Source organism: Gavialis gangeticus, unplaced genomic scaffold, assembly GCF_001723915.1.
Source record: "Gavialis gangeticus isolate Ggan-Ray unplaced genomic scaffold, GavGan_comp1, whole genome shotgun sequence".
Taxonomy (NCBI): domain Eukaryota; kingdom Metazoa; phylum Chordata; order Crocodylia; family Gavialidae; genus Gavialis; species Gavialis gangeticus.
In genome coordinates, this window is record NW_017728993.1 from 12,945,030 (window position 1) to 12,970,535 (window position 25,506).

The following is a 25,506-nucleotide window of genomic DNA, read 5'->3' on the forward strand; positions in this document are numbered from 1 at the left end:
CCCCCAACCCCTTAAGACCCGCTACCAAATCCCTGTAGCACCTCATGACCCGGCTGGGAGGGTTCCAAGCCGTGTCATTGGTGCCCACATGGATGAGGAGCATGGGGTAGGGGTCAGTGGGCTGAAGGAGTTTAGGGATCTTCTCTGCAATTTAAAAAGATACAAGCATGACTGCAATAGCCTAATTAGAAGTGGGCAAGCAGGGCACCACCCCCAGGTGCCAACTTTGGAGGGGTGTCAAAATTGCCCCCACTCCCATGAAGTCTGTATCTCAGCAGCAAGAGTAGCTCCTGTGCTGGCAGCCAGGTGCCCAGGCACCCTGCTCATGCTGTAAGAGCCATGGCTGGGGCAGACAGACCATGTTGTAGCAGTGGCAGCAGCAGCCAGGGGCTGTTTTTTAGCCCATGGCTTAGGTCAGACCTCCTACCTGGGCTCCCCCTGGCACTCTCCCCACCTGTGTTGCCCTCCTCCCCGCACTCCCCGCCTCCGCCTGCTGCAGGGTTTACCCAGGGCACAACTTTGCTTGTTCCATCTCTGCCTGGCAGTTAGAAATGGGACTCATATTGACCAACATGGCTGGTTTGTCAGTACCCATGCAAGCTTACTATCCTGCACCTGAATTATCCATTCCTCTGAACAGGCAGAGGTGTAAATAGACAAGGATCCCTGCTCTGAAGCAGTTCATCCAAACTCCCGATTGGGAAGAAGGCAGAGCGGGAGATCACAGCACATCCATCAACAACACTTGAAGTCACCAATATACTGACCTGCTCTTTAATAACCCCCCCCAACACAAGGCAGAGTTTTGAGTGAAATAGGCCTTGCATTTGTATTTTTGCTTTTATTTGGGGATTGGGGGGGTTTGTAGGGAAAGAAGGAAACAGGGATATTTTTATCTAAGCATAATTCATGTTGGAGGTTCATTTGTGAACCTGTGAGCCTTGAAAACCTTTAAGGACAGAACTTTATCTTGTCCTTGTGATTTTGAGCTTGACTTAACTAACTGATGATTTATTATGATCTGGGGTAATAAAAGTACTAATGCTGAAGCTTTTATTGCTTCATTTTGCTACATATTAAATTTTTCTATAGTCTTTTACTGGTATTTCTAATGCCTGTGGAAATTTGGATTAATATCTCATATATGCAAACATGAGAGCACTGTAGTGAGAAATCCAAATGTATACAGTGTGTGCTCATGGCCCATATCTATTCTACTCCTCTAGTCCTTTTCCTTAATTTTTACATTTTTTTAGTTTAGGTGTCTTGCATCCCAGGTATCCATGATATCAAACCAGAGTAATTGAGAACCAGCTAGTTACTCTTGACTACATCTAATCTGTCCTGAGAAATGGGCTCAAGAGCATAATAATCCAATGTATCAAGTGCTTATTTCCCACAACAGCCTTCCCAGCAACTCATGTAGCTATTTCCTTCATTAAAACCAGAGGGTCAGATTTTCATGGATGTCTCAGCCCAGCTCCACACTGGCAGGCACAATCCTGACACATGCAAAAACTGGGGCTTTAGTCACCTGAAAGGCAGTCATGCTCCCTGACTTACCAGCTAATTTACATCAGAAAGTGCCACTTAAACCTACGTGCAAAAATGGAGGCTGCTGCTCTCAGTGTAGAGGACACTTCTGCCTCCTCCCTCTTTGAGGCCACCAAACAAACATGGCTTCTACTAGATCCCGTCAGTGCTTCTTCTGAACCTAACCAAGGGGTTAGTAAAATTTTTACTACTAGCTTCTCATAACACCTTGTGGAATGAACATATCAGCTTGTTCTCCAACCTGCATCCCCTTGCTACCGCTTTCGTAGCATGGAAGTCTGCATCGCCTTCATTTGCTAGAGAGCTGCATAGATACCTGCACATGTATCCTGCCTGGCTGGCATGTATTATAGGCATGGTCTGCTGGTCTGAGGACGAGATTTGGAATCCCTGGGTGCATCTACATCAGGTTTTTGCTGCAAAGTAGACTAACTAGCTCCACAGTATACATCGCGCATCTACATGTGCACCCCCATTAGGCTGGAGTAAACTAATTAATTCTGCAGCAGGATAGTACTTGTTTTTCTCTCCACAGCAGTGCATGTATAGATGCTGATGGGGCTTCAGTATGGGGGCTGCCTGCTGGCTAGCCCTGTGCTGGAGCAGCCTTGTGCCACAGCCAGCCCTGGGCTGGCAGGAAGACCTCTGGGGCCTGCTGCTGGCCAGGGCTGCTCCAACCCAGTTCAATGTGCGGTAGTCCTAGGCGCACGTTCAATTGGTGCATCCAGGAGCAATAAATTTGCCTAAGTAGGGATCTTGCTGCACCTCCCAGCCACACAGGAAGTGGACACATTTATCCAGCTAGCCTGAGTTTATTGCTTTGCATTAATTGCACATGTATCTACATGTGCAATTAATGTAAAACTCAGTGCCCCCTGAGTTTTAATCCCACCCCTGTCACCTTATATGAGTAATTTCTCTGGGCCTCAGCTCCAGCCTGGCAGGAGCTGAAACAGGCCAACCTTGCTGGGTTGACTGGCCAAATGGGATGCCTCAGGCTAGCTGGATAAACTTGTCCACCTCCTGCATGGCTGGGAGGTGCAACAAGGACCTTACTTAGGCTGTTAGTAGAGCCATGTTTCTGAACTCCAAGTCTTTGCCTCTAACCATGAGGACATCCCGTCTTTTGCTAGGTGCCCAGCAGAATTGCCATAACGCTGGCCAAATTGTACTGCTGACATTGTGTGGTACAGTTGCATTTTAACTTTGTCCCGTTTGGAAAACTCCAGTGCAAATAAAAAATATTTCTCTTCATCTTCCTCATTTGTGATGCAGAGAGCAGGGCCCAACTGTTCAGCAAATTCTACAACATGCAGCAAAACCTCTCAGCTCCTCTGCTGAGGATTTAGAGTGTAATTTCTTTTATAGGGCCAGCTTATTTGCTTATGCACATCATTAATGCATTGTACACAAGAAGGAAGGCAGCAATTTTAGAGCAGTTAGTGTTGGGGATTCTGGATTGCCGTAAAACCCCAGCCTCAAAGGGGCTTAGTCAGGTAGTCAGCATGGCATTGACCTCCAGGTAGAAAACAGATCTCTGTTTCAAGCTCTGCCATTATCTGCTGTTCTGTTACCCAGTTATCTTGAGTCTGCACCTTGCAACCTAAGGTGTATTGTCATCAATCATTTGCTATTTTCTGTTGTGTACTGGTTCCTCTCTGCCCTTCCTTTGTTAATAAACCAGTTTGCCTATATCCATAAAAACACTGGATTGTTATACAGTTTATCCAGAGCACCATACATCCATCATGTACTTATAAGAGAGATAAACAAGGTCTCCCAGGAAATATCCCAGAAGAAATGTATAGGATAAATAGCTACATCAACTGTATGTCAGCGTGCACGAGGGCAAAATTCATCCATTAGAAGCAGACTAGAGCTGCACTGGTTTAATGTACAGCAGAAGCTTTTATTTTAGGCAAGCAACTGACTTTTTAAAATCTCATTTGATGCAACTCATGGGCTGAGCACTTCAGCGCGAGCCATATTAGTTTCTTGGAATATCACTGGAAATGTGTAATTGTTCGTAATCTTCTATAGACCTTACAGGCAGGTTCTCTCTTCTCTGCACTTCAGCTTCGTTGCTCTGACTTCTGAGTTTTAGCACTGAGCGTATCTGAGCCCCAGATGAAAGGGGGAGAACTGCAGTACAGGGAGAGGGGTATTTTTCTCTTGGACATTTGAACAAAGCCTCGGTGTTTGTATTTTGCTGTCATGTGTTGCGAGGCGAATGACAAACACTTTCTCCAGTGTGTTGCCTTGTCTTGATCACCAGACTGAAATATTGCAGCATTCAGAGCGGATAAAGGAAAACTCAGGTTGAATTCCCAGTTCCTGTTTCAGGAGTTTGCCCTCCTTTAAGGGGGTTGCCCTTGTTTATTCCTGTTGCCTAGATACCCACTTGGTGGGTTTTATTGCACTTTCCATTTCTTTGATCACTTGTCATTGTTCCTGTTTTGTGTTTCCCAACCCTGTGATTTGTTCTTCTATGACGTGGTTGAAAAGACAGGGCAAATGGTCTCCTTTTTTTCTTTAATGTATCAAGTCCATTCAGTTCATTCTTCCCCTTGTCCAAATGGTCCACACTTGCCGCCTTCTATCTAAAATCTATTTCATACTAGCTCCCCTTCCATCATTTTATTCAGCCATAAAAGGCCAGGGTAAAGAGAAAAGCTAAGCACTAAATGAATCAGTGGTGGAACTGCATTGCACTATATTTTCCCACCAAATTTGCCATTTGCCTGTTAGTTACCATACTGTAGGGTAGGCTATTCAAATAAAAAGCCTGAGTATTACAGCCCTGTTCATGGGTTGATCCCTGCCATCAGGCAGTTTTCAATGGGGCTCTTCAGTGGTTGCATGTCCTGCCGCAGCAGGGTCAAGTGCTGTTTGTGTTTGGGTACAACGATGACAAAAAGTTGCCAAATCCTGAATTATCAACCATTTGCCAGCGTTGTGGAGTTATTTGTCATTTCCATAGAAGACTACCATCTGGCTGTTCCTTCCTAGAAAAGAAATTGCTTCTAGCTTTTGCTGGTGGAACCTACTGGGGGAAGTGGGGGATCAAGGAGAAAGTGAAATGAATATTTGTCTTTCTGCCAAACTTACAAAAAAAATGATGCGGACAGATTTTTGGCTATTCTAAGTCAGCCAAGTCATTGGAGCTATGCTGATTTACACCCTCTGAGCATGTGGGCCTAACTCAATAGTGGCACACTGTTGGAAAAAAATGAGCGTGTTTTAAGAAAACAGCAATAACAAAACAATTTCTTTCCCTAGATGATGACCCCATTTCTCGCCCTCCTTCTCATTCAAAGATGTAAAGAAGTATCCCTGGCTGTACTTCTTATTTTGTATAAGACCAGACTTGTTCTCATGGCCTTTTTCTTCTTTCTTTTACTGAAGAGCACAAGAAAACTCGGTGCCATTCACTTTCCCCCCACCCCGGGTTTTTGCAGCAGTTCATTACGAATGCAGAGCTGTGGGCTCTCGCTGCAGTCTTTGGACGCAGTTCAATACTGTACGTATTCTTGTGCTAAGATTTACGTTTTACGTTCAAAAAAGAGGTCTTAAATCAACAAGCCTGTTAACATCTTCTCCAACTCTGGGCGCCTTGGAGATAAAATGCCACTGTTCTAATAGTGGATTCATCACTAATCTTAAAGAGGAATGGTCTCATTTGTGCAGGAAGGTCCTCTGAAGAACAGTTTCATTTGCCTCCATGTTTTAAAATTCCTCATCAGTTTTTATTAATAGTTCATCAGATAACTTTAGCATCCTTGGGCCTATTGAAATCACCATTTGCCTTCCCTGGAAACAGGAACCGGCCCACTATGCTGTGCTTGAAGTTCTGACATTGGCAATCTACTAGATCCTTGTTGTCTGTTTTACAGTGATAGAAGTGAGATAATGAATGTGCCAAAACAATACATGTACACGTGCAAAAACCACAAGCGTTTAATTTGTTTTCCAAAGGCAAATACAAAAAACCTTTGGTTAGCACAGCTTACTATGCAAACAGTTATAGGAAGTATGCTTTATGACTTGTCATAACCCCACTGCTATTCAGTAAACGCATGGGTCCTGATTCTCCTACTGTGTCATCCCAAGTTGAGGGTAAAATGAATGTTATTGCATTAAAATGGCCTGTGTGTATTTTGGTGCATACTGAATTTAGACTGTGAAGCTTATTGAACAATGATTGGGTTTTATTGGGTGTGAATCCGCAACTATGTAAATGCAGTAGTTCAAAACTGTTTATCATTGGTGTAATTCCACCGAGCAGAGTTATGCCAAGGGTATTAATAGCCCAATTCAGATCTCCTATACAAAACACTATCAACCATCTACTTGCATTAAGCAGTTTCATTACTTATTCCAGTCCTATCCAGCTATTAGCATGCCTTTGTCTCCACATTCCTTCCAGCACACCATATCCCACCGTTTTGTGGAGCTGGGTTATTACATTGCCTTGTACGTCTCTTTGTTCCAGACTGGCAGGGAGTCCAGGGTGACCAGCAGCTCCATCTACCATTTGTCTTACTGCCTGTAAAAATGATTTTTTAAAAAATGCATTAGATTATAACAATTTTATTATTCATTTCAATAGAAAGCTAAGTTGTAGTACAGTGGCAAGCTGCACTTAAAAGCTGGAGCAGTCAGCTGCAGTTTCTAAAGAGGAGTCAGACCTTGCCATGATAAACTAATGATTCTTGCTCTAACCCTAACATTGGCACTGACAATCTCGGCAACCTTGATACTTACTGGCATGTAGGACTGTTGTGCAGATCAATGTTTCTGGGGCATTTTGAAGATCACTTATATTAAGAAGCATTTTGCTATTCAAATTGGTAGCTGTTGTTTTTTGCTACCCTTCTGATCATTTGAAAGATTACAATTTGGCCTTTCTTTCCTTTGGCATGTATCCTTCAGTGATACATGCCAGCAACTTGCTGACAAGAAGGTAAAAGAATACATTTCTGTCTCATGCCAGGCAGGTCACATTAGTGAAGGTGTGTTAGGAAACATTTCTATGTTGGAGGGTCATTCCAGGACTTTTCAATTACAATATGTTCTGACATGTCGGTAGCAGGGTTGTCACCCCAAGACTTTTTTTTTTTACTGACAATCTGACTTTTTTCTGACAAACTTTTTTACTGATTTATTTTATCTAATGTAACTATAACCCTTCTACTGGGCTCTGGATAAGCCCTGGGTTATCAGGGCTTTGGTTGACAATGTGTTTGACTACAGCAGTGATTTTACACCATGCTACCCCACCCCGGGGGTCTCCTACTCACCCCCATGCCTCCTGACCAAATCCTGCGCCATGTTTGCACACTATCAATGTTAATATTGAATGGCACCATTAAGAGGACCTTGTGGCACTGCAGAATACCATGGCAACCTGGTTAAGAATGCTGAACTTTATATATCTATATATAGATATAGATCTATAGATACATAGATACACACACCACCCTGAATGGTGCCCAAGGCCTAGTAAAACACCCCTTGATGTTGCTCAGCAAGCAGGGCAAGATTTTTGGCTTTCAGAACTATTCCCTTCTGCTGTTCTTCAATTGTCTCTGTCGATTTGCAATGCTGACAAGTCTCCAGCTATTAAAACCTTCCTTGTTTAGCTAGGCATATTTATAGTAATTACTTAAGCTCTTAATTTTACTCCTTTGTAAAGCCCAGAAGACTGCTTGGCATGAAAGGTGATATAGAAGTGAAGGTTTGATTGATGGATAGATTCAAATAGCTGCTGATTAGCATTGCAGAGGGAGAAGCACTTCATTGTTTCCGTCTTCTCCCCACACCCAACCACACATGTACAACATCATACCTATGCGTCTAGTCTGTTCACACGCAGGGCCATCATAACCTGCTGGGCAATGACAAAAACAGGTATTTCCTATCAGCACAGGTTCACCATTGTTCTGACATGGACCACAGCGGCACTCATTGAACTCCAATAAGTAATCATCGAAAGCCCGTTTCAGGTTTTGCCTTTTTGTTTCAATATTACCCAGATTACTTCTACGTAGGATTTCATGTATTGGCTGTAGCTGCATAGGAAAGAAGAGAATATGGTGGGGGGGTCTTTATAATTGTTTCAGTGGATCTACAATAATTACTTTATTTCATGAGCACATCCAAGCTAGCTAAATGCTAGAATCATAGTATTGTGGTACCTATGGGAGAAAATCTGAACTTAAAGAACCTATTTTCCTAGATAGATGCATATGTTTATGTGAACATAATAACACAGTTGGTCCCAACCCCTTCTAATTGGTGAGAGAGTTTGAAGGCCCATCATTAAAGGCATCCTGCAAAACTGATCCCACATTCAGATCCACAACTCCAAAAGTTATTGGTCTCATGATTTGATGATGCAACCATTGTACAAGCATTCTGCATGATCTCTGATTCCTTAGACCAAAACCCTTTGATAGGATCCTGTGAGATTTCAGTGTTGTCAAATCTAAATTTCTGTCTACTTTGCATTTTGATTAGAGCACTATTAATCCTGTGCCAATACATATACAGGTATATATATGAATGTGCAGTATTTTACATCTCTGTGCAGTGTGGTACAGTTGAAAGGCATTATGCTATGTCATATAACATTTAAAACACCAGAAAGCTAACCTTTCCAACAAAATCTAACTCTGTCATATATTTAGGTCAAAATATTCTAAGGCAAACAACTTCAACCCTCACTTTCTGATTTCCCTGCTTTAGTTGCAAATATCATACCAATTCCTATGGCAGTGCTTTGAAAACCAGGCCTTCATATGGATGTTCAAATAGAGATTGCAAAGTTGCAGCGAGTGGCTTATCGTATAGGGTGACCATATGAGACAATGTGAGATCTGGGTCACTGTCCCCCACCCCATCAGGTCAATGGTGCTGCTGCAGGCAGAGGCAGGGGTGGAGCAGCATGGTGCATCTCTGGTGTTACTATTCAGGCAGCTAAGGGAATCAATGCCTCATTAACAACCCATTGTTCTTTACTTCACAGGTGTTTATAATTAACCCCCCTTTTTAATTGTCATTCTATTAATCAAGTGAACCTATTTTAGTGCCATTTTGCTGTCTGCTAGGACTTTCTATTTCACAGCTTGTGCTGTTCCACCTCCCTGCCCTGCACCCCATGCCCAGAACACTCGTTTGAATTTTCACTGGGTGGCCAGGACCAGCCTCTGAAATCCAGGACTGTCCCAGCCCAACTGGGACATACGGTCACCCTATTTATAGATGCATGCAAAATGGCATGTAGTTACATACGCATATCAGTATATAGATATACGTACACATACCTATGTACATGTCTCATCTAAGAAAATCTTTTGCAGGAAAACTGGGATTTACTCTTATTACAAGAGGGAAAGAGAATGTGTTTCCTGAGGGCTTCTGAAGCAGTCGATGGCTCTGAAAACAGTGCTTGGACAAATTTGCACAAGGGCCTTTAACAAACTGGAATGAGCTACAGATAAGAGATGGTCAAATGGACGCGGGTGCTTATCAGCGGCCTGAACCCCCTCCAGCTCCATGAGCAGTTGCAGAGCCCTTAGAGCAGCCAGCTGAGAGGTCATTGAGTGGGTTACTGGAAAATTACAGTAAATTTGGTCCAGAAATTACTGGGAACTTGTGCTGCAAGGTGGATAACCTGCAGCAGACTGCTCAGGAGCTACTGAAAGTGCTTCTATTTTAACAGATCCTTTTGTCAATACAGCATGGGCCAGAATGTCCTACAATTTCCCATTTGCTTTGCTAATAGGGTAGATAATTCCTGTTTCCTCATTTTCTCCTATCTTCTTCCCCACTTCTGTCCCTCTTGCTGTCAAAGTCAGAGGCAGACGTGCTCTTAAATTAGCATGAGGGGAATGGACCTGGACTAGCATGACTGCAGGCCTATAAAATTACCTAGCTCCTCTTCACTTCCTCTCACAGCTGTAGTCCCTGAATAGCCTGGCAATTATAACCTCTCCTGGAAGATTTTTGTTCCTTTCACTGCACGGAGAGAAACGCCCAATCTGCTCCCCACTGCCACACTCTTGCAAGAAAATTCCTTTAAAAGGCAGTGGTTTGCTGATGGATGTAGAAGCTGCTGTGTCTGATAGCACTGAATTATTTTTCCCCCTGCTTTCCCCTTCTGCCTCCTCCCTCTCCAAGCCCCATTTCTGAAACCACTTGGGATGTTTCAGCAGATTGTTTCGTGTTGTTGGGCACAGAAGATTCGGAGCACGTTTGGGTTTTCTCCCCCAAACTTTCACAGTTACATACGACCAAAATCCTACCAAGAAAGTAAGTGCAGAGGGCTTATTGGTGTCAATAAAGCTGTGCTAACTGAGGCTCGCTAGCCAGAATAGGAAATCCAGCTAAATTAATTGACTTTTCTTTGACTTCTTTTCCAGGGCGTGTAAACCGGAGGCCCGGTCTGAGAACACGAGCAGACTCAGCCTCACCTGAACACTGTGCTTTGTAGAACATGGCCCTAGCATCCTATTTTTAACAGCATTTTAGTACCAAGACAAAATAATAGAAACCAGAGATGAGACGGGCAGCAGCAGTCTCAGGTTGCTGTACCAATCTGCTTCAGTGCTGACCATCAGAAATGCAGAGATCAGCTATTGGGGTAAGCTTTTTGCTTGCTTGCTTGTTCATGTATCTGGCATTGTAGCTGACATTAAAGAGGCAGACGGAGTTATGATTTGCTGAGTTTTTTACCATAAGCACCAACACCGCTGTATATTTTCAGGCTATCAAATGACGATATTTGATTACTATGGTCCATAACCACTCTGAAATGAAAGCCTACCTACAAAAGGCTCCTAGTTCAGGTTGTTTGTTTAATTAATCCTATAATCCGAGCCTGAAACCTTGAACTACCTGAACACTCTTGTTGTTCTCTTTAACAAAAGCAGGGAATATAGAAAGCATGGGTTCAGCAATGGCTAATTTCTTTCAGCCTTTTGAAATAAAATAAACTTTTAGAACAGCTTTTCTACCAACCTAACATGAAGCTGTCCCTGGATTTTTATTAAAAAAACCTTCTTTGTCAGTGAGCAAATATAAGCTTTGCACCAAAGTTAAAACAATCTGCAGGCAACCTTTTTGTGCACAGCCCCCTGACATTGGCACTCTTCCTCATGAAGAGTTTTGTATTACAACCAAGAGCAATTTTACAGATTTTGCCCAAAGCAGTAATAGCCTGGAGACATCTCCCTTGAGAATGATAGCTCCCTAGCGGTACAAAAAAATCTCTGCAGAATTGATTGGCCAGAAGCTGAAATAAAAACCTATCCATCCAAGTCTTTTTTTAAGAAACTTGGGGTATTTGACATTTCTTCTTTCTAGGTGGCTTTATGTTTTACACAGTGGTAAAAGCAGGAAAGTCAAAAAGGGGGAGTGAAGCCAAAAAATGTCAAAGCACCTCATTATACCCTAGCAGTGCAATATAGCCTGTAAAACCATCTCTGTACCCTAACTAGAGAATACCATTCTCCACCTCCTCTCTGTTACGTTTCCTTTAGAAGAGTAGACCCTATTTCATGGCATTGAAGGGCAAAAATTCATTATAGGGTGCAAAAAGACATCATATTTGTCCCAGAATAAAGCCTCTTGTCCCAGGATTCTGCAGACATACAAGTCCACTGTCCTGCTTCAAGTCACTCTGAAGTAAGTGGGATTAAATGTGCTTCCACTTATTCCCAGGACCCGGCTGTGTGCATCTGTAAGATGATTGCACTTTTTTCCCAGGACAAGTCAGGCAGGCAGGGTGCTCTTCTCTGATGGGGAAGCAGCAGGGCAGCTTGGAAGAACTACCTGTGTAAATGATTGTGCCATGTCTTTTTTTGCATGCATCAAACTCTGGGACAGTCATTCCCATGTCAAATGTTTACAGCCTCAAAGGGCAGTGTGCCAAAACTCAGGTTTTCTTTCTTCTTTTCTTTGGGTCAGAGCATGACAGGTGAGTAACACAAAGCTGGGATGCAGAAAAGCATGCACTGCAGCAGCATCCACTCTAGTATCTATATGTAAGCTGTCTCGGTCCACAAGCAACAAACCCAAGGTATCACTACTAGTCCATGAGTTTTGTAGTGACAGTGTGGGAGCTATGTACTGAGCCTCCAGGGCTGGGAGAGGATCCCATTCCCTTCTAGCCCCTTGGTGGTTTCCTGTTGACTTGGGAAGATGCACAATTCAGCCGTAGCGAGAGTAACAGTGATTGATGTGATCACTGAAAAGGGTTCTTCAAGAAACTGCTTACTTCTGCCCAGAAACGCATCAAAAATTAACCTCTATGCTAATCTAGCATGAAGCTTCTTGTCTGTCTCACCTTTTGATGTTGTCACAAAGAAATGCCCTCCCCATTGTGAAATGTAAGCGGCTACCAAATCAGTGGCCCATTACATTTAATTTTGCTCTGTGATGGGATCACAATAAAAATATGAAATGATCTGGTCTGCTACACTTTCATTCCTTTTAGCTGTGGCGTTTCTTCAACTGCAAGAAGTCTTACCTCAAAATCAATAACCACGGGATTATATTTTAATGACCTTCCCCAGTGACGATACATATTGGTGTTCTGGGTGCTTAAAAGGCTTTCGGCTGAACCGGTATCCCCACCTTTAATCCGAGGAATAATATCTTCCACAACAGCATTTTTAGTTTGAGGATCTGGAAAGTTAAGTTATACTTACACATTAGTTTGTGCTGCCACAAATTCACTAGGGTAGTAAAAAGTACTTAATCGACAGGACTCTATGTCCCCTCCTACCCAGAAGAGCCCAGATCTCGACAATTAACCAGTGCAAGCTTTTCCATTGCCTTCAGTGAAATGAGGTAAGCGAAGCTAAGCAGCCTTTCCCATTACCACAAGCTGGTTTCTAATGAGTTAAGCAGTACATAAGCATGGTAATATAAGAGTTAAGGACCTTACATGAACTCCTCATTTCTAATTCTTCTATCTGGCTTAGATTTATATAAGACACAGTCACTGTCGTATATCACCGTCATGCTCCCCAGCATATATGCAATAATAAGAGCTATGTTAATAGTAATGTAATTTTGTCATGTCATCTGTACAAGTCAAAGGGTTTTACAAATTTAGGTGTCAGTTTTCCCCAGCATCCACTTCTTGTATTACAGATGTGGAAACTGAGGTTCAGATAAAAAAGCAATTAGTGCAAGGTCATGCAGTTAGTTACTGGCAGTTATCATATAGGAAGGAAATCCAGACCTCTAGAGTGTAAAGAAAGATCGTGGAGATAAAAAAAAATATGCATTCAAAGGGACTATGGAATAAAATAGAAAGGAACAGACAAACTTTCTAATCTAAACATTAGAGTTCATTGAGAAAGTTACACTGGAACGGCTTTGGAGAGCAAATGCCACTCCCATAAAGTTGAAAGTTCTTATAGGGAAATTTCAAATTTTCCAACATTTTCACACAAAATGTTTCATTTGGATGATTTTGATCTGAGTTAAAACAGTTCATTTTGTTGAACTGACCCAATATACCGTTATGAGTCAGTTCAATATTAATCTGCAGGGGCGTGTGTAGACGAAATGGGGGCCCTACATCTAAGTGGTGGGTTTTAAAAAACCCCTGTGTTGTGCACTCACCCCGCTGACTTACCTGCCTCTCTGGTGGGGAGGGGAGGGCGAGCTACTGGCAGGCAGAGTGGTCCCTGGCTGCGGGGGGGCTGGTGCTTCCCTTCGTGGCAGCAGTGCCCCCCACCCAGGTGGCACCCACCCACAGCACCCAGCTCGGGCAGTCCCAGGGGGCACCACAGCCACGGAGGGAAGCACAAGGCCCCTGAGTAGCTCACGCCGGGAGGCAGGCTCCAGGGGGAAAAAAAAAGATCAGACTCGCTGCTTTTCTTAGGCAGAGCTGCTTTCCCGGGTTGTTGCCAGGCTGCCTGCAGGGCTTCCTGCAGAGCCGTGGAGCCGTATGGAGCCCAGTGCTTCACTCTGCGGCTGTAGGGGCAGCAAACTAAAACTCCTCAAAGGTGTTTTAGTTTGCTGTGCCCCAAGTCATTTAAGGCATATTACACCACCAAATTTTCTACAGGGGCTGGAATTAATGTGCAATGCGCCACCGAGGCGTGCAAACACCATTAAAGCGGGCTAAATGCCTCTGCACCAACACCATTAAAGTGGTGCAGAAGCATTTAGCCCGCTTTAAAGTGTTGTGCACACATGCCTTTCATTAACTTTTTTTTCTGATTCGGCATAAAAGCTAATATTGAAATATTGGAATTACTTCTGGAATGAGAATTGCTATTAGCACTTTGCTTTAACTAAAATAAATACCTTGATCCAGATACTTAGCTGGGGTAAACCAAAATAGCATCTCTAAAATCAGTGGATTTATGCTGATTTGCATCAATTAAGGATCTTAATACCGAATGCAGCAAACCCATTTGATAGCTCTTGAGGCTGTGCTTAACTCTGGTTAGCTGTTGAGGTTGTGGGTACTTTGACTTAACTTTGAGGTAGAGTTTAAAAGGAATTTCCCTTGACAAAAACTGAATTTAAATTACATGGGGGAAATGTTATAGATATGAACTAATTTTACAAATACCACAACCCATCATTTATGTTGAGAGGTTCATAAAGCTCCTTGATTTTCATCCATTCCTATTTTAAACTACCATGTAACCTCAAAAGCCAAGCAGTCAGCAATCAGTTGACTGCAACAGCAATACTGAGCCAAATAAGCAGCATCAATGGCTGAATTTCTAAAAATGCAGTTTTACCACTAACACCAGGAGTGAAACCAGCTTGAGATTTATTAGCAGGAAATATATATTCTGATTAATTTGAAAACTTCATACCAGTTTGAAGAGATCCTTTTTGTTGACATTCACTGTGTGAAAGTGTTGCTTTTCCGATTATATCAGCCTTACTGATGGAGAAGCCTTGTGACAGACCAAAACAGGAACCTACTTCTTCAGCTTTAATACCTGAAAAAAACAAAAATATAATGAATTACAGTATTATTCAGAAAGATGCTGTTTTTCTCAATATTATTTGGTAGGGACATGTCACCCAGAAAAAAAAAAATATATATATACACACACACACACACACATTTGTGGAAGCCAAATAATTATTGATGTCTAAGAGTTTCTGGAAGCTGTTTTGCACAAGCCTTCTCCATTCATGTGTGGTGCTAATGGTTTGGTTGGGTGTCTCAAGCATAGCTCCTAAGTGATGCAAAGGGCAAAAAAATGTTCTCTCTATATGTATTAGAAGAAAGCAAAAGTGTCAGCTTTAAAAAATGCAAGTGTTTATGTCAGGTTTTGTTCCACCTGTTTAAAACTCTATTTTCATACAGGCACCATCGTTCCATGGAATACATCTGAATTGACCCACTGAAGTCAATGCATTTAGAGGCCAATTTTCAGTAGCTAAGGAGCTGACACACCTATATGATATCCCTGGTAGTAATTTTTAAGCTAAAATCCTGTACTGGCAGAAGAAAGTGATCCGAATAAAGAGATGCAGAGATCCTGACAAACTGAAATCCACGTTCGCCTTTTTATTTGGTCTCACCAAGTAGGCCTGCCTGGGACAGACAGATGAGATGCTCACAGATATAATTTGCCATATTTCCTTTAACTAGCTGTGGATATGACCCTATTTCTTTTTCTTTTCTTTTCTTTCCTTTTTTTTTTGGCCAATGGTTAAGAGCTAAAACATAAGGATGCTGAAAAAAGGTCATAGTAAAATAGTTTGCCTGCAAGAGTTTTGATGGATTAATGTGGACAGGTTATTGAATGAGGCAAAAATGAATGGCTTGCAGATCATCTTCAGTAACAACTTGTCAAGCACCTGTTTGTTGCAAAAGGAATCAAAACTTGTGGAAAAGCCGATGATATCTTTTATTAGACCAACTAGATATTTGCAAACAAATGATTTTATTTATTTGCAGGCTTTCAGGCACACTCGCCCTTCATCAGGCACAGGAGGGAGCAGAGATTGTAGAAGTGCTCCTAGGTACAAACAAATGTTGTTGTGCTATCTTAACAATTACTTCTAGATGTAGGCTAACATACTTTCATTATGAGGAAGTTTTGGCACATTACAAACTGGCTGCGCCGACGCGAGCAGCAGACTGCGCAGTCGTTACTGCACAGTCACCTAGTGCTTGCATAAGCAAGTACTGAACGACTGCACAGTGAACCAGCATTAGGGCGCAGTACTGTCCCCAGACAGTTTTTTTCAGATATTACTGTGCAGTAACGATGAGCTCATTACTACTGCACTGTAGCAGTGCATCATGGTCAGTGCATGCCAACACTACTGCACAGTAGTGCCTCATGTAGACATGCCCACTGAGGATCAAATTGTATAGAAATTAATGGCAATCTGATGTCAGCGGAGGCATGAGGATGAGACTCATAGTACAGTCCCAACTTTTAGACAGCCATTTTTTGTCACAGATCTCAAAGTATTTTACAAATACTGCTGAAAAGACCAAAGTCACCCAGCGCGTCATCCAATATCAAAGACAGTAATAGAACCCAAGCCTTTTTGATTGTCAAGACAGTGTGACACTGCTTCCTATTTGCTACAGTCTTGTGGGACCCACTTTTGCTCCCATTAAAGTTTACAGCAACACTCCTTTAAGCCAGACTTTGTTCTTCTATCACATATCAACTGGGAATAATTCCACTGAAGTCAGTGGAGGGCAACTAAGACCAAGATCTGGTTCACTGACTTCACTGGTGCTGGAGCAGATGCTGAACACGTGAGGTACGAAGTTTCCCAAATAAAGCAATCTGTATCTTGAATTCCCATTCATTTCAGAAGGTACTCAACACCTCATTGCCCATGGCCTTTTGTGCCAAGAGAGGGTCTCATCACATTGTAAACCTGGACCCCTGAGAAAGATTAAACACGCAGCATTCAATTACGTGAACTAAAATATTCAACAGCTGTAAATTGAAGTGGGTAAAATTCATTCACCCAAAGCAGCACGAATGATTGCTTAGCTCAGTGTTGGAGTGCCATAAAATTAAAGTTGAGTAACACCCTGATTAATTGATTCACCATGGCTCCCATTGAGTAATTATGTTCAGCCAGGGTCTGTCAATACAATTTGCTATTGGTTGGAGCAAAACTGTAGATCCAGTGTTGATAAATGTAAAGTGGTTATCACTGCAAAGGGGTGGTCATACAAAATATTGGCACTTTGGGGGAGGGGAAACCATTATTGGTTATCATCTGATATAATTTCAGATAGTTAAACGTGTTCTAGTCATTAGATTTATTGCTGTATTTTGAATTAATCATAATGTATAAAGGCTTTTTCCACGTTATTCTCTGTGGAATGTTTCTCCCTTAAATGCTGTTATAACCGTTAACAAATTACAGGTTTTTTTTTCTGCTAAGTAATCAAACAATAGTACTTTATTTTAAAAAGGAGGAAGGAACAACATGAATGGCATAATTAATAAGGGACATCACCTGAGGTCTCCCATTCACTTGCACTGAGGGCCAGAGCCAAGAAAAGGACCTTCGGTTCTTAAAACTGGGAGCTATGCACAGTTTAGGTGCAACCCTGTAGCTCCTTGCTTAGCTTGCACCAGGAGTGGATCTAGGATTGTGTAAAGAGGGAGCTGTTGGTGATACAAAGGTGTACATGTGCTACACAGTTCAAGGGTGGCACCTCACCCAGATCCACCTTTTATGGGCACCTAATTCTGGAGGAATCTGCCTTCATTTTCGAATGTAAAATATCTCAGATATCTAAACGTCTACTTCTGTACATCCAGGCGTGCCTCAATCTTAACTGTCAAGCATCTCCATCTTAGTTCATGCTTAAGCCCCACTGAGATCCAGAAACTTAAGCATCTTTTCACCAAGCTCGTGGAGCTCCAGCCAGCCAGAAAATACCTACTACATACTGCCTGCATCAAAATGCACTGGCAGCCAGCTACCACTTTTCTTTAGACAATGTTACAGGGCGTTATGTACTATTTTACAATAAGACAGTAATAAGATACCCAGCCAGGATGTGAGAGACCTATTTTCAGTTCCCTTGAACCTTACCTCCCAGAATATCCCCATCACCAAGCAATCCACTCCTTCTTGGGGGCCATTTGACATCTGTACCACTGACTTTGTTCCAGTTTGCAGAAATGGCTTAAGGATTTATTGGGCCAGAGAGAGAGCATGAGCAAGAAAGTGCCCAAGAAAGAACATGACCCCAAAGCTTAATGGTGAGAGAGCTCACTTGGTGGAGAGGCCAGCCCTCCTTCCAAGGTGTTTAAGTATTTTACCTAAATATGTTAATGGATAAAATACGGATGTGGTATTTGGAACAGATAGGCTGAAGATATGACTCTCCAGAAGCATAAGGATGTGGGCCTTGTACTGGGTGAATGCTATAATCACTGAGGTATTGAATAAAAAGAGGACCCCTCCTCCAGTTGTGTTTTGCTAGAATACAGCTGCTGGCCTCCAAGAGGACATACTGAATCAAAACCCCTCCTGCGCCCTTGGGTGAAAGAGATGGGCTCCAGCAGGGTTTGAGTGTAAGGCAGGCATCAAATGAATCAATCCTGTCAAGACTTATGCTCTTTTGAGCAGATCTAGGAGCATATTCTAAGCACCAGGGGAAACTGGATGCTGAAGACCAACATGCCTATGCAGCACAGGCACTTCCAGGTTTGGGAAGCAACTGAATGGGGGCTCTGAGGATCTAAGTTTTGGAGTTGAAAAGCAAAATCTTACCTAAATCCCACATTAGGTGGCTACATCGTTTGGTGGATCTGGATCTAAGGGCCAGCCCAGTTTTCTAGGACACCGAGTGATCAGTTTAACTCAACTCTTTCCAGGTGGTGATACAGCAGTGTCCTCACCTGTGTGCTTAGCATACCATACAGTGCTGTGTGACTATATGTTGCCTTTTTAATAGTCTCCAGTATAGATGGAAATTGTACAAGTATCCTAAATTAGAGTGAAAATTACATCCCTTCAGGGGCACATTTTTGCCTTTTGCAGCACTTCAACATCCCTCATTCCTAAAATAAAGTGCGATGTAGCTGTAAATTTTCTCTTCTCAGATATACGGTAAGCACAAGATAAAGTGAAATAATAGCCCCTGTCCTCCTGTCATTGATTCATTCTTCCTCTTAGCTTGGCAGTCTGCTGCTTAAAGTCCTGCTCGCCAAGATCTTGCTCGCCTCTTTATCACTCAACCCTCAAGTCAAATAAAAAGGGGTGAGGACACAGAGTGCGTTCAAGAATAAGGGCATCTGCTTTCAGAGCGCTGCGCCAATGACTTCAACTGGGAATGATCTCTCTTCTCTATGGTGGGCGCTACATATTGAATTCATGGAGTTATATGGAACCAGCCTATTCCAGCCCAGATCTCAAACTGGTGTAAATTACCACAGTTCTGCTATGTTAATTTATACCAGAGACAGACACCAGTTCAGCCCCTGATTCCTCTTAGGTATTACTATTGCTATTGTCACCTAGCCTAGTCTCCTAGTAAGCCCCTACCCTTTCCCCTCCAGACTGGGGTAACCAGGGCTGACACTTTGCACGCCTGCTTGTATCACTGGCTGTGTCAGGGCCGTGGTCTCTATCACACTGCAGATGGCTTTGCAGAAGCTAAGAATCTGGCTAGGGCGCCGACGTACTATGTTGTTACTCTTCTACGCTTCATACATTCGATTAGCAACGACTTTATGTGTCGACTTTCCAGAGACTGATGTGCATGCAATCCAAACAGCTGTGGATGATGTGTTACACAAACAAGATTTACAGGCAGCCTTCTGCAGTCCTGCACACCTTCAGTTTTTGAAAGCTAGAACAAGTGCAACTCTGTCATTGCCTCAGATTAAAAGCCAGCCAGTGTAAAATGGCAGGTATAATGCCAAGTACAATGCATTATTTACATATTCAGAACAAACAAATGCCTTTGAGCTCATCTGGATCTGTCTGCGTGATGCTTTCTTACTCCCCATCTCTGCTAGCAGGTATAATTGGAGTGACAATTGTTGCCGGCAGAGTGAAGGGAATTTCTTGGAGTCTCACCCCCTGATGCACCTGCATCTTTGTCGCTCAGCCCAACCCTTTTAGAGAAGAGCTTGTTTATTAGACTGCATCCCGTTAAGGGCTCCATCATATAGCGACCTTCACTAGCAAATAGATGAAGTGTGAGTGAGGTATCCTTCTTTCCTCTGGCTATTTGTCCGCATTTGTTTTGTTCCTGAGCAGTCAGTTATTAAGTTTTCAGGCTTCAAAATATGGACTTAAATCTATTTTGGCATTCTGAACCAGTTTTGACATTCTCAACCAGTCTCTCCCCTGAAAAATGGATTTTTTCCCCCAGCCTGGTGGTCATCTCTCTTCCCATTGTGTTAAGTTAGGGAAAGGGGAAAAGAACAGTTTCAGATCTGGGAAATCACCAGTGCCAAAGATGGCATAAGATACTTGCTTGTTGCCCAATTACTTGGTGGAAGGGGTGAAACCCCAGAAGATTGACACAGCAAAGGAAGGAAGTGAAGGAAATGCAGGTTCTTCCCTAAGCTAGTTATTGCCACGGCGGTCTGATGTGAAAAAACAGGCCAGGAAGCCCTGTCGGTGACCATCCTATTTTCATAGAAGATATTACCTGCTTGTTTAACTAGATGTTTTCCAGAGAGACCTGCCTGTCCTCCTCCTGGCATTGTGTTAAAGCTGCAAAATTTGGCTACAGGTTGTATCTGGACTTGGAAACTACTGACCCCCAAAGCACTGACGTAAAAAGGGGTTGGTGAGTGGGGCGCAAGTATTGCTAGGGCAGTAGAGGGACACTGGAGTGGTGCTTGAGGAGGGCACCTTCGCCACCCCTGAAATCATTTAGCCTAACTTTAACTGAGAACATCACCAACTCTACGTGGGTCACATCCTTTCCAATGTAGGGTTACAGCATAGAATGCCCGAGTCTCCTGAATGGTCCTGCTGAGGGAGAGGGGCATTAAACATACCAGGGATGGATTCATTTCTGCTTAATTCATCCTGTGGCAGTGATGCTAATGGCAGGATTTCTACATTCCTTCAGTTCAGTGAGGGATCTGGAGGGAAAGTGGTCCCTGTCTGGTTCATTTGACATCTCTCAGCAGGATAGAGGCTAAATAAACTAACCTGGGACTTTTCCATCTTAACTTTGCTCATATACCACAGAGTGACCCATAGGAGAGTTGGGACAACTGATGTCTATCGGGGCAGCTCCATTTCTGTACCAAAAATATGTGAGCTGATGATACAACCCATGACATTGAACCTGCCATGAAATGTAGCATGCCATGAAATGTACTGAAGCCTCAAATGATAAAGCAGCCATAATTATTCAGAGTGCCTAGGTTTAGCCATTATGAACTAAGTCCTGACCAGGCTCATCAAGGCCATGAGGTCTATCTTCACCTCAGCTGTTCTTCAGCAGGGAGGGCAAAGTATAGAGGGTCAGGGTAGGTAACGTGAATGCTTTGGAACGACGCCTATCTATATATTTGTGCAAAATGGAACATCCTCAACAGAAGAGATGAAGAGGCATCCACCCTTGGATGAACTATAGTGCAGGACTTAGCACGCTCTCCTGGACAAAGAGAAGATGTGTGGGTTAAAATCCTCCCAGGTTGTTGACCAGAGACACCCCACAGGTTTCCCTGCCCCCTGAGCCAAAGGTGATGCCTACACTAAAAAAAGAACCAAGTTTTATTTTGGAAAGAACCAGGAAGGTCTTGTTTAATTTCCATCCATACTTTTGTGGACTCTTTGCTTGAGTAACCAGACCAGAATGCCAGGTATGGATCCATAGCTCTATCTAGCATATGTAGCCTGGGTCAATACTGGGCGATGCCATCAGGTAGAAGACTATATACATTTCTGGCCAAAACACCTGTGAGGTACACACCACTGCAGCAATGATAGTATTAGTGCTCCATGCCTGGGATGCAGATGAGGAAAGAACCCTATAGGAGTTTTTAATTATCTGTAATCTTAACCATAATGGGAGAGTAGAGTAGAAAGCAATTCATACAGAATTTGTAGTGTTTTTCTAACCTGTTCTCGTCATTTCGTCTTTGTTAACAACCAAGATATATTCAAAGATGCCTCCCATAGTCCCAGACGTCATGAAATGGGTACCGTAGTCATTAATAAATTTGGCATACATTCCATAATTGTATCTGTCTGGAAGCTCCATGAGGGACTGAAGCATGTCTTCATCCAGCACTATGTTATCCCTTCTCATTTTGAAACGTGCAGTCTGTACCTTGGTTACACCTCTAATGAATCCTAGATTCTGCAGATAAAAAAATATATTTAGCAGAAGTTACGCATAAACTAAATATTAAAGGACAAAGAATGCACAAGTTCACTTTGCAGAAGATCAGGGAAAAAAAGCATCAGCTGGCTTTCATTTGTCTGAGAGACCTATAAAGATACATTACCTGAGCCTGAGTTTTAACTCCTGTGTATCAGGAGCATCTCCACTGAAATCAATGGAGATGTTTTAGTTTAAAACTGCAGCAAGTCATGTTGCCAATATGCACAGTTTTATCTCAGCTCTAATAATACATGAAAACATATAAGAATCTGCCCCTTCTAGTTGTATAGAAATCTTGAAAGTGGGACCAAGCTGTACCTTAAACGTACAAAAGCCTAAATAAGGTGCCAGCATCTCCTATTCTTTTCCAGAAATTTGTGTTTTTTGTTCACTTTTGCATTTCTCTTGGGCTAGATGAGCCAATAAAAGAGAATTAGCATGTTGCATTGTGGTTTTCTGCAATGCGTTGAAATGGGAAGAGAAAGTATGTCAGTGGCTCGTTCTATAAAGGTCTACGTAGTGTGTGTATCTATAACTACCAAACTTCTGGTTGGCAAAATGTCCCGTCTCCCTTTCTTTCCTCAACTCAGCATTAACTGGATATGGCATCACTGTGGGAACTTCCCAGGATATAAGATTAGTACTAGCGGATGATGCTGGTCCCTTAAATCCACATAACTGGTGAGCTTTCTCTTGCAAGGTCTTTCATTGTACTAAGTCTCAGAATCAGAAGCAATGAAAAGGGCCCTTTTAATGATTCTTTTAATAACTGAGAATTTCACTGCTGGAAACAAAGAGATACTAAATACTTTAATGGGGCCAGTTTGTAGCAGTTTTGAAGGCACTTTAACAAGGATACTGTCAAAATAATTCTCCTGTAGTTTCCATGAGAGAAATAGAGGCAAGGCATGGTATAAATGTGAAATAGTACTATTACCATTAATATTATTACATCTGAAAGGGGTCACCACATAATTGTCAATGACATAAGCCTTCTACTAAAAATAAACCCTTTTTCTTAGTATTACTTGTACTATGATTTGTACTATGGTATTTTCAACCGATGACACAATTGTGGCTCATCTTACCAACATATTGCAGCTCGTATTAATTTGAAAAAGATATATTTGCCATTGGAGCTCATTCCCTCAGGACAAATGCTTGATGAACATCTTGATTTTTTCCCTCCCTCTTCACCACTTTCAGTATTTCTTTATTTATATGCTTAATGTAGTCATGAAACAGGACGGGGTGAAATGACATGTGTTCTCATACTCCATAATTCAATTTTATTCCCATTCCCTGTTTGCTTAAATGTAATAAGAACAACAAACAGGCTTACTAACGATCTCGCATTTGCAATTACATGAACAAATTAAGGTACAATTACTATTGTTTTTTAAAAAATGCAGTTACAGGAATAAACTAACATAAGTTACGCCAAGATCATATAAGACATTATTGACAATGTGTGCATCGTGTTTTCGTTACCTTCTCATTATACTGTGTGAAATTCTTCAGAGATCCCTTTCCCTTTGATAAACTGAAACCAAGCTCAAATTTGATAGGTGATTCTTTGGGAGCTATTCCAAAAGTCAGGCCAAAATTGCTGGATTTTTCACGTTTTAATGCATCAAGCAAGTCTTTTGAATCATCGTAAAACTCGAAAGAGAATCCAGTATCAGCGTGAGCCTGAAATAAAAGGAAGAGGCATTAATTTTTTACATATCAGCTTCCTCCTTAAATCCACTCTCTCATTTAAGGACCTGATCCCACTCCTGTTGAAACCAATGGCAACATCAACAACACTGTCCCTGACTACACATAATGCAGGATAACAAATTGAGAAAAATGCCTTTTACTTTGGAAACTTAATCACAGCTAAGCTTTGGGAGAAAAGTATTTAAAGTTAAGCATTTTGCCTCATCTATTTCCAGTTGGGAGGATGGGGTGGGGAATTGTTTTTATTTTTTCTTAATTTTATATGCACTGAGCATCCCCAAGACTCTCACAGTTCCTCTCTGTGATTAGACTGCATGTAGATGGCAGGGTAAATTTGTACCTTATAGACTAACTAAATCAGAGATGTGTAGCATAAGCTTCCATAAGCAGAGGACTTACGTCCTCATCAGACTGCATGTGCCGTCCCAACTGACCGACTGAGCAGAGCAGACAGTTCTGGCTTACGACACATACTGAATTCAGATGAGGTCCAAGAGGTGGGATAAAGATTGGGGGCTGGGCTAGATGACACTTGAGGGCCCTTCCAACCCTATGTCATTGGGACTAAACACTATAAGTCAGTGAAGGAACAGGGTGTGGAATAGGAAAGACAAATGGACAGAGATGGGTGTTGGAGAAAACTAGGACTGGTTGGGCAGAGACTGGGACAAGATATGTGGGAAAGAACAGGGTAGAGCGAGGAGGTGAATGAGACAAACTGGATGAGGCACTGAGAGTGCAGAAAAGAGTAGGACTGAAGAAGACACCAGCTTGGGACAGAGCAAAGAGAGAAAGGATGTAGCTTTGGAGGAACAGGCAGAAGATCCTCTACTTCCTGAGCATGTTCTCCACCAGGCTCGAACCCTGTTTCTCACCATCCCTCAACAAATACCTGTGACACTTATTGGCAAAATGTGTGCTTCATCTACAGCTGGATGGGGGAATAAATGTAGTACTGAGATTTCAAAAGTGTTCCACATCAGGATGAAACCAAAATATTTTAAATTTCTTAATGGGGGGGACGCCCCTGGGGAAGAGACAAAAAGAGAAACCCCAAGTATAGTCTGCAGGGATCCACAAGACCATGTTAAGGTAGTATTAGAATAAGGCCATGATAAGTAAGCCACATTTGGTTGATGACATGCACTGGACCCCATGCATAAAAGGTCCCTGTAGGTAGCACAGCCAATGGCTTTGTAGTGTTAAAGCCTGATGAAGAGCAAAGTGGTGGTTTGTGAGAAATTCTGAACCAGCGGTTGATTGAGCCCAAAACGTAGCACGGTTCTTGGAGACCCAAATTAGGTTCAAGCTCTGCCAAAGCCTCACTTCCCCATGACTAGCACTATGGATGAAAAGGACTTGGGGGTCATGATTGACCACAAGATGAACATAAGCCTCCAATGCAATGCTGTGGCTAGTAAAGTGAGCAAAACGCTGGCTTGCATCCATAGATGCTTCTCAAGCAAATCCCCGGACGTCATTCTCCCGTTGTCCTCGGCCTTGGTGAGGCCGCAGCTGGAGTACTGCATCCAGTTTTGGGTTCTGCAATTCAAAAAGGATGTGGAGAAGCTTGAGAGAGTCCAGAGAAGAGCCACGTGCATGATCAGAGGTCAGGAAAACAGACCTTACGACGACAGGCTGAGAGCCATGGGGCTCTTTAGCCTGGAAAAGCGCAGGCTCAGGGGTGATCTGGTGGCCACCTATAAGTTTACCGGGGTGACCACCAGGATCTGGGGGAACGTTTGTTCACCAGAGCGCCCCAAGGGATGACGAGGTCAAACGGTCATAAACTTCTGCGAGACCATTTCAGGCTGGACGTAAGGAAGAATTTCTTTACTGTCCGAGCCCCCAAGGTCTGGAATAGCCTGCCATGGGAGGTGGTTCAA

The 25,506-nt window shown here is 42.7% G+C and overlaps 1 protein-coding gene across 1 annotated transcript in view; it reads right to left on the reverse strand.

The window, feature by feature from the left end:
• Positions 1–5,487: 5,487 nt before the first annotated feature.
• C8A (complement C8 alpha chain) overlaps positions 5,488–25,506 on the reverse strand; it is a 34,917-nt gene continuing 14,898 nt past the window's right edge. Inside the window, exons 6-11 of the mRNA XM_019501229.1 lie at positions 23,390–23,590; positions 21,634–21,874; positions 14,406–14,534; positions 12,086–12,243; positions 7,403–7,625; positions 5,488–6,100 (exon numbers count right to left, since the gene is read on the reverse strand). Coding sequence (XP_019356774.1) covers positions 5,949–6,100; positions 7,403–7,625; positions 12,086–12,243; positions 14,406–14,534; positions 21,634–21,874; positions 23,390–23,590 — 1,104 coding nt within the window. The 3' untranslated portion in view covers positions 5,488–5,948. The remainder of the gene's footprint in view (positions 6,101–7,402; positions 7,626–12,085; positions 12,244–14,405; positions 14,535–21,633; positions 21,875–23,389; positions 23,591–25,506) is intronic.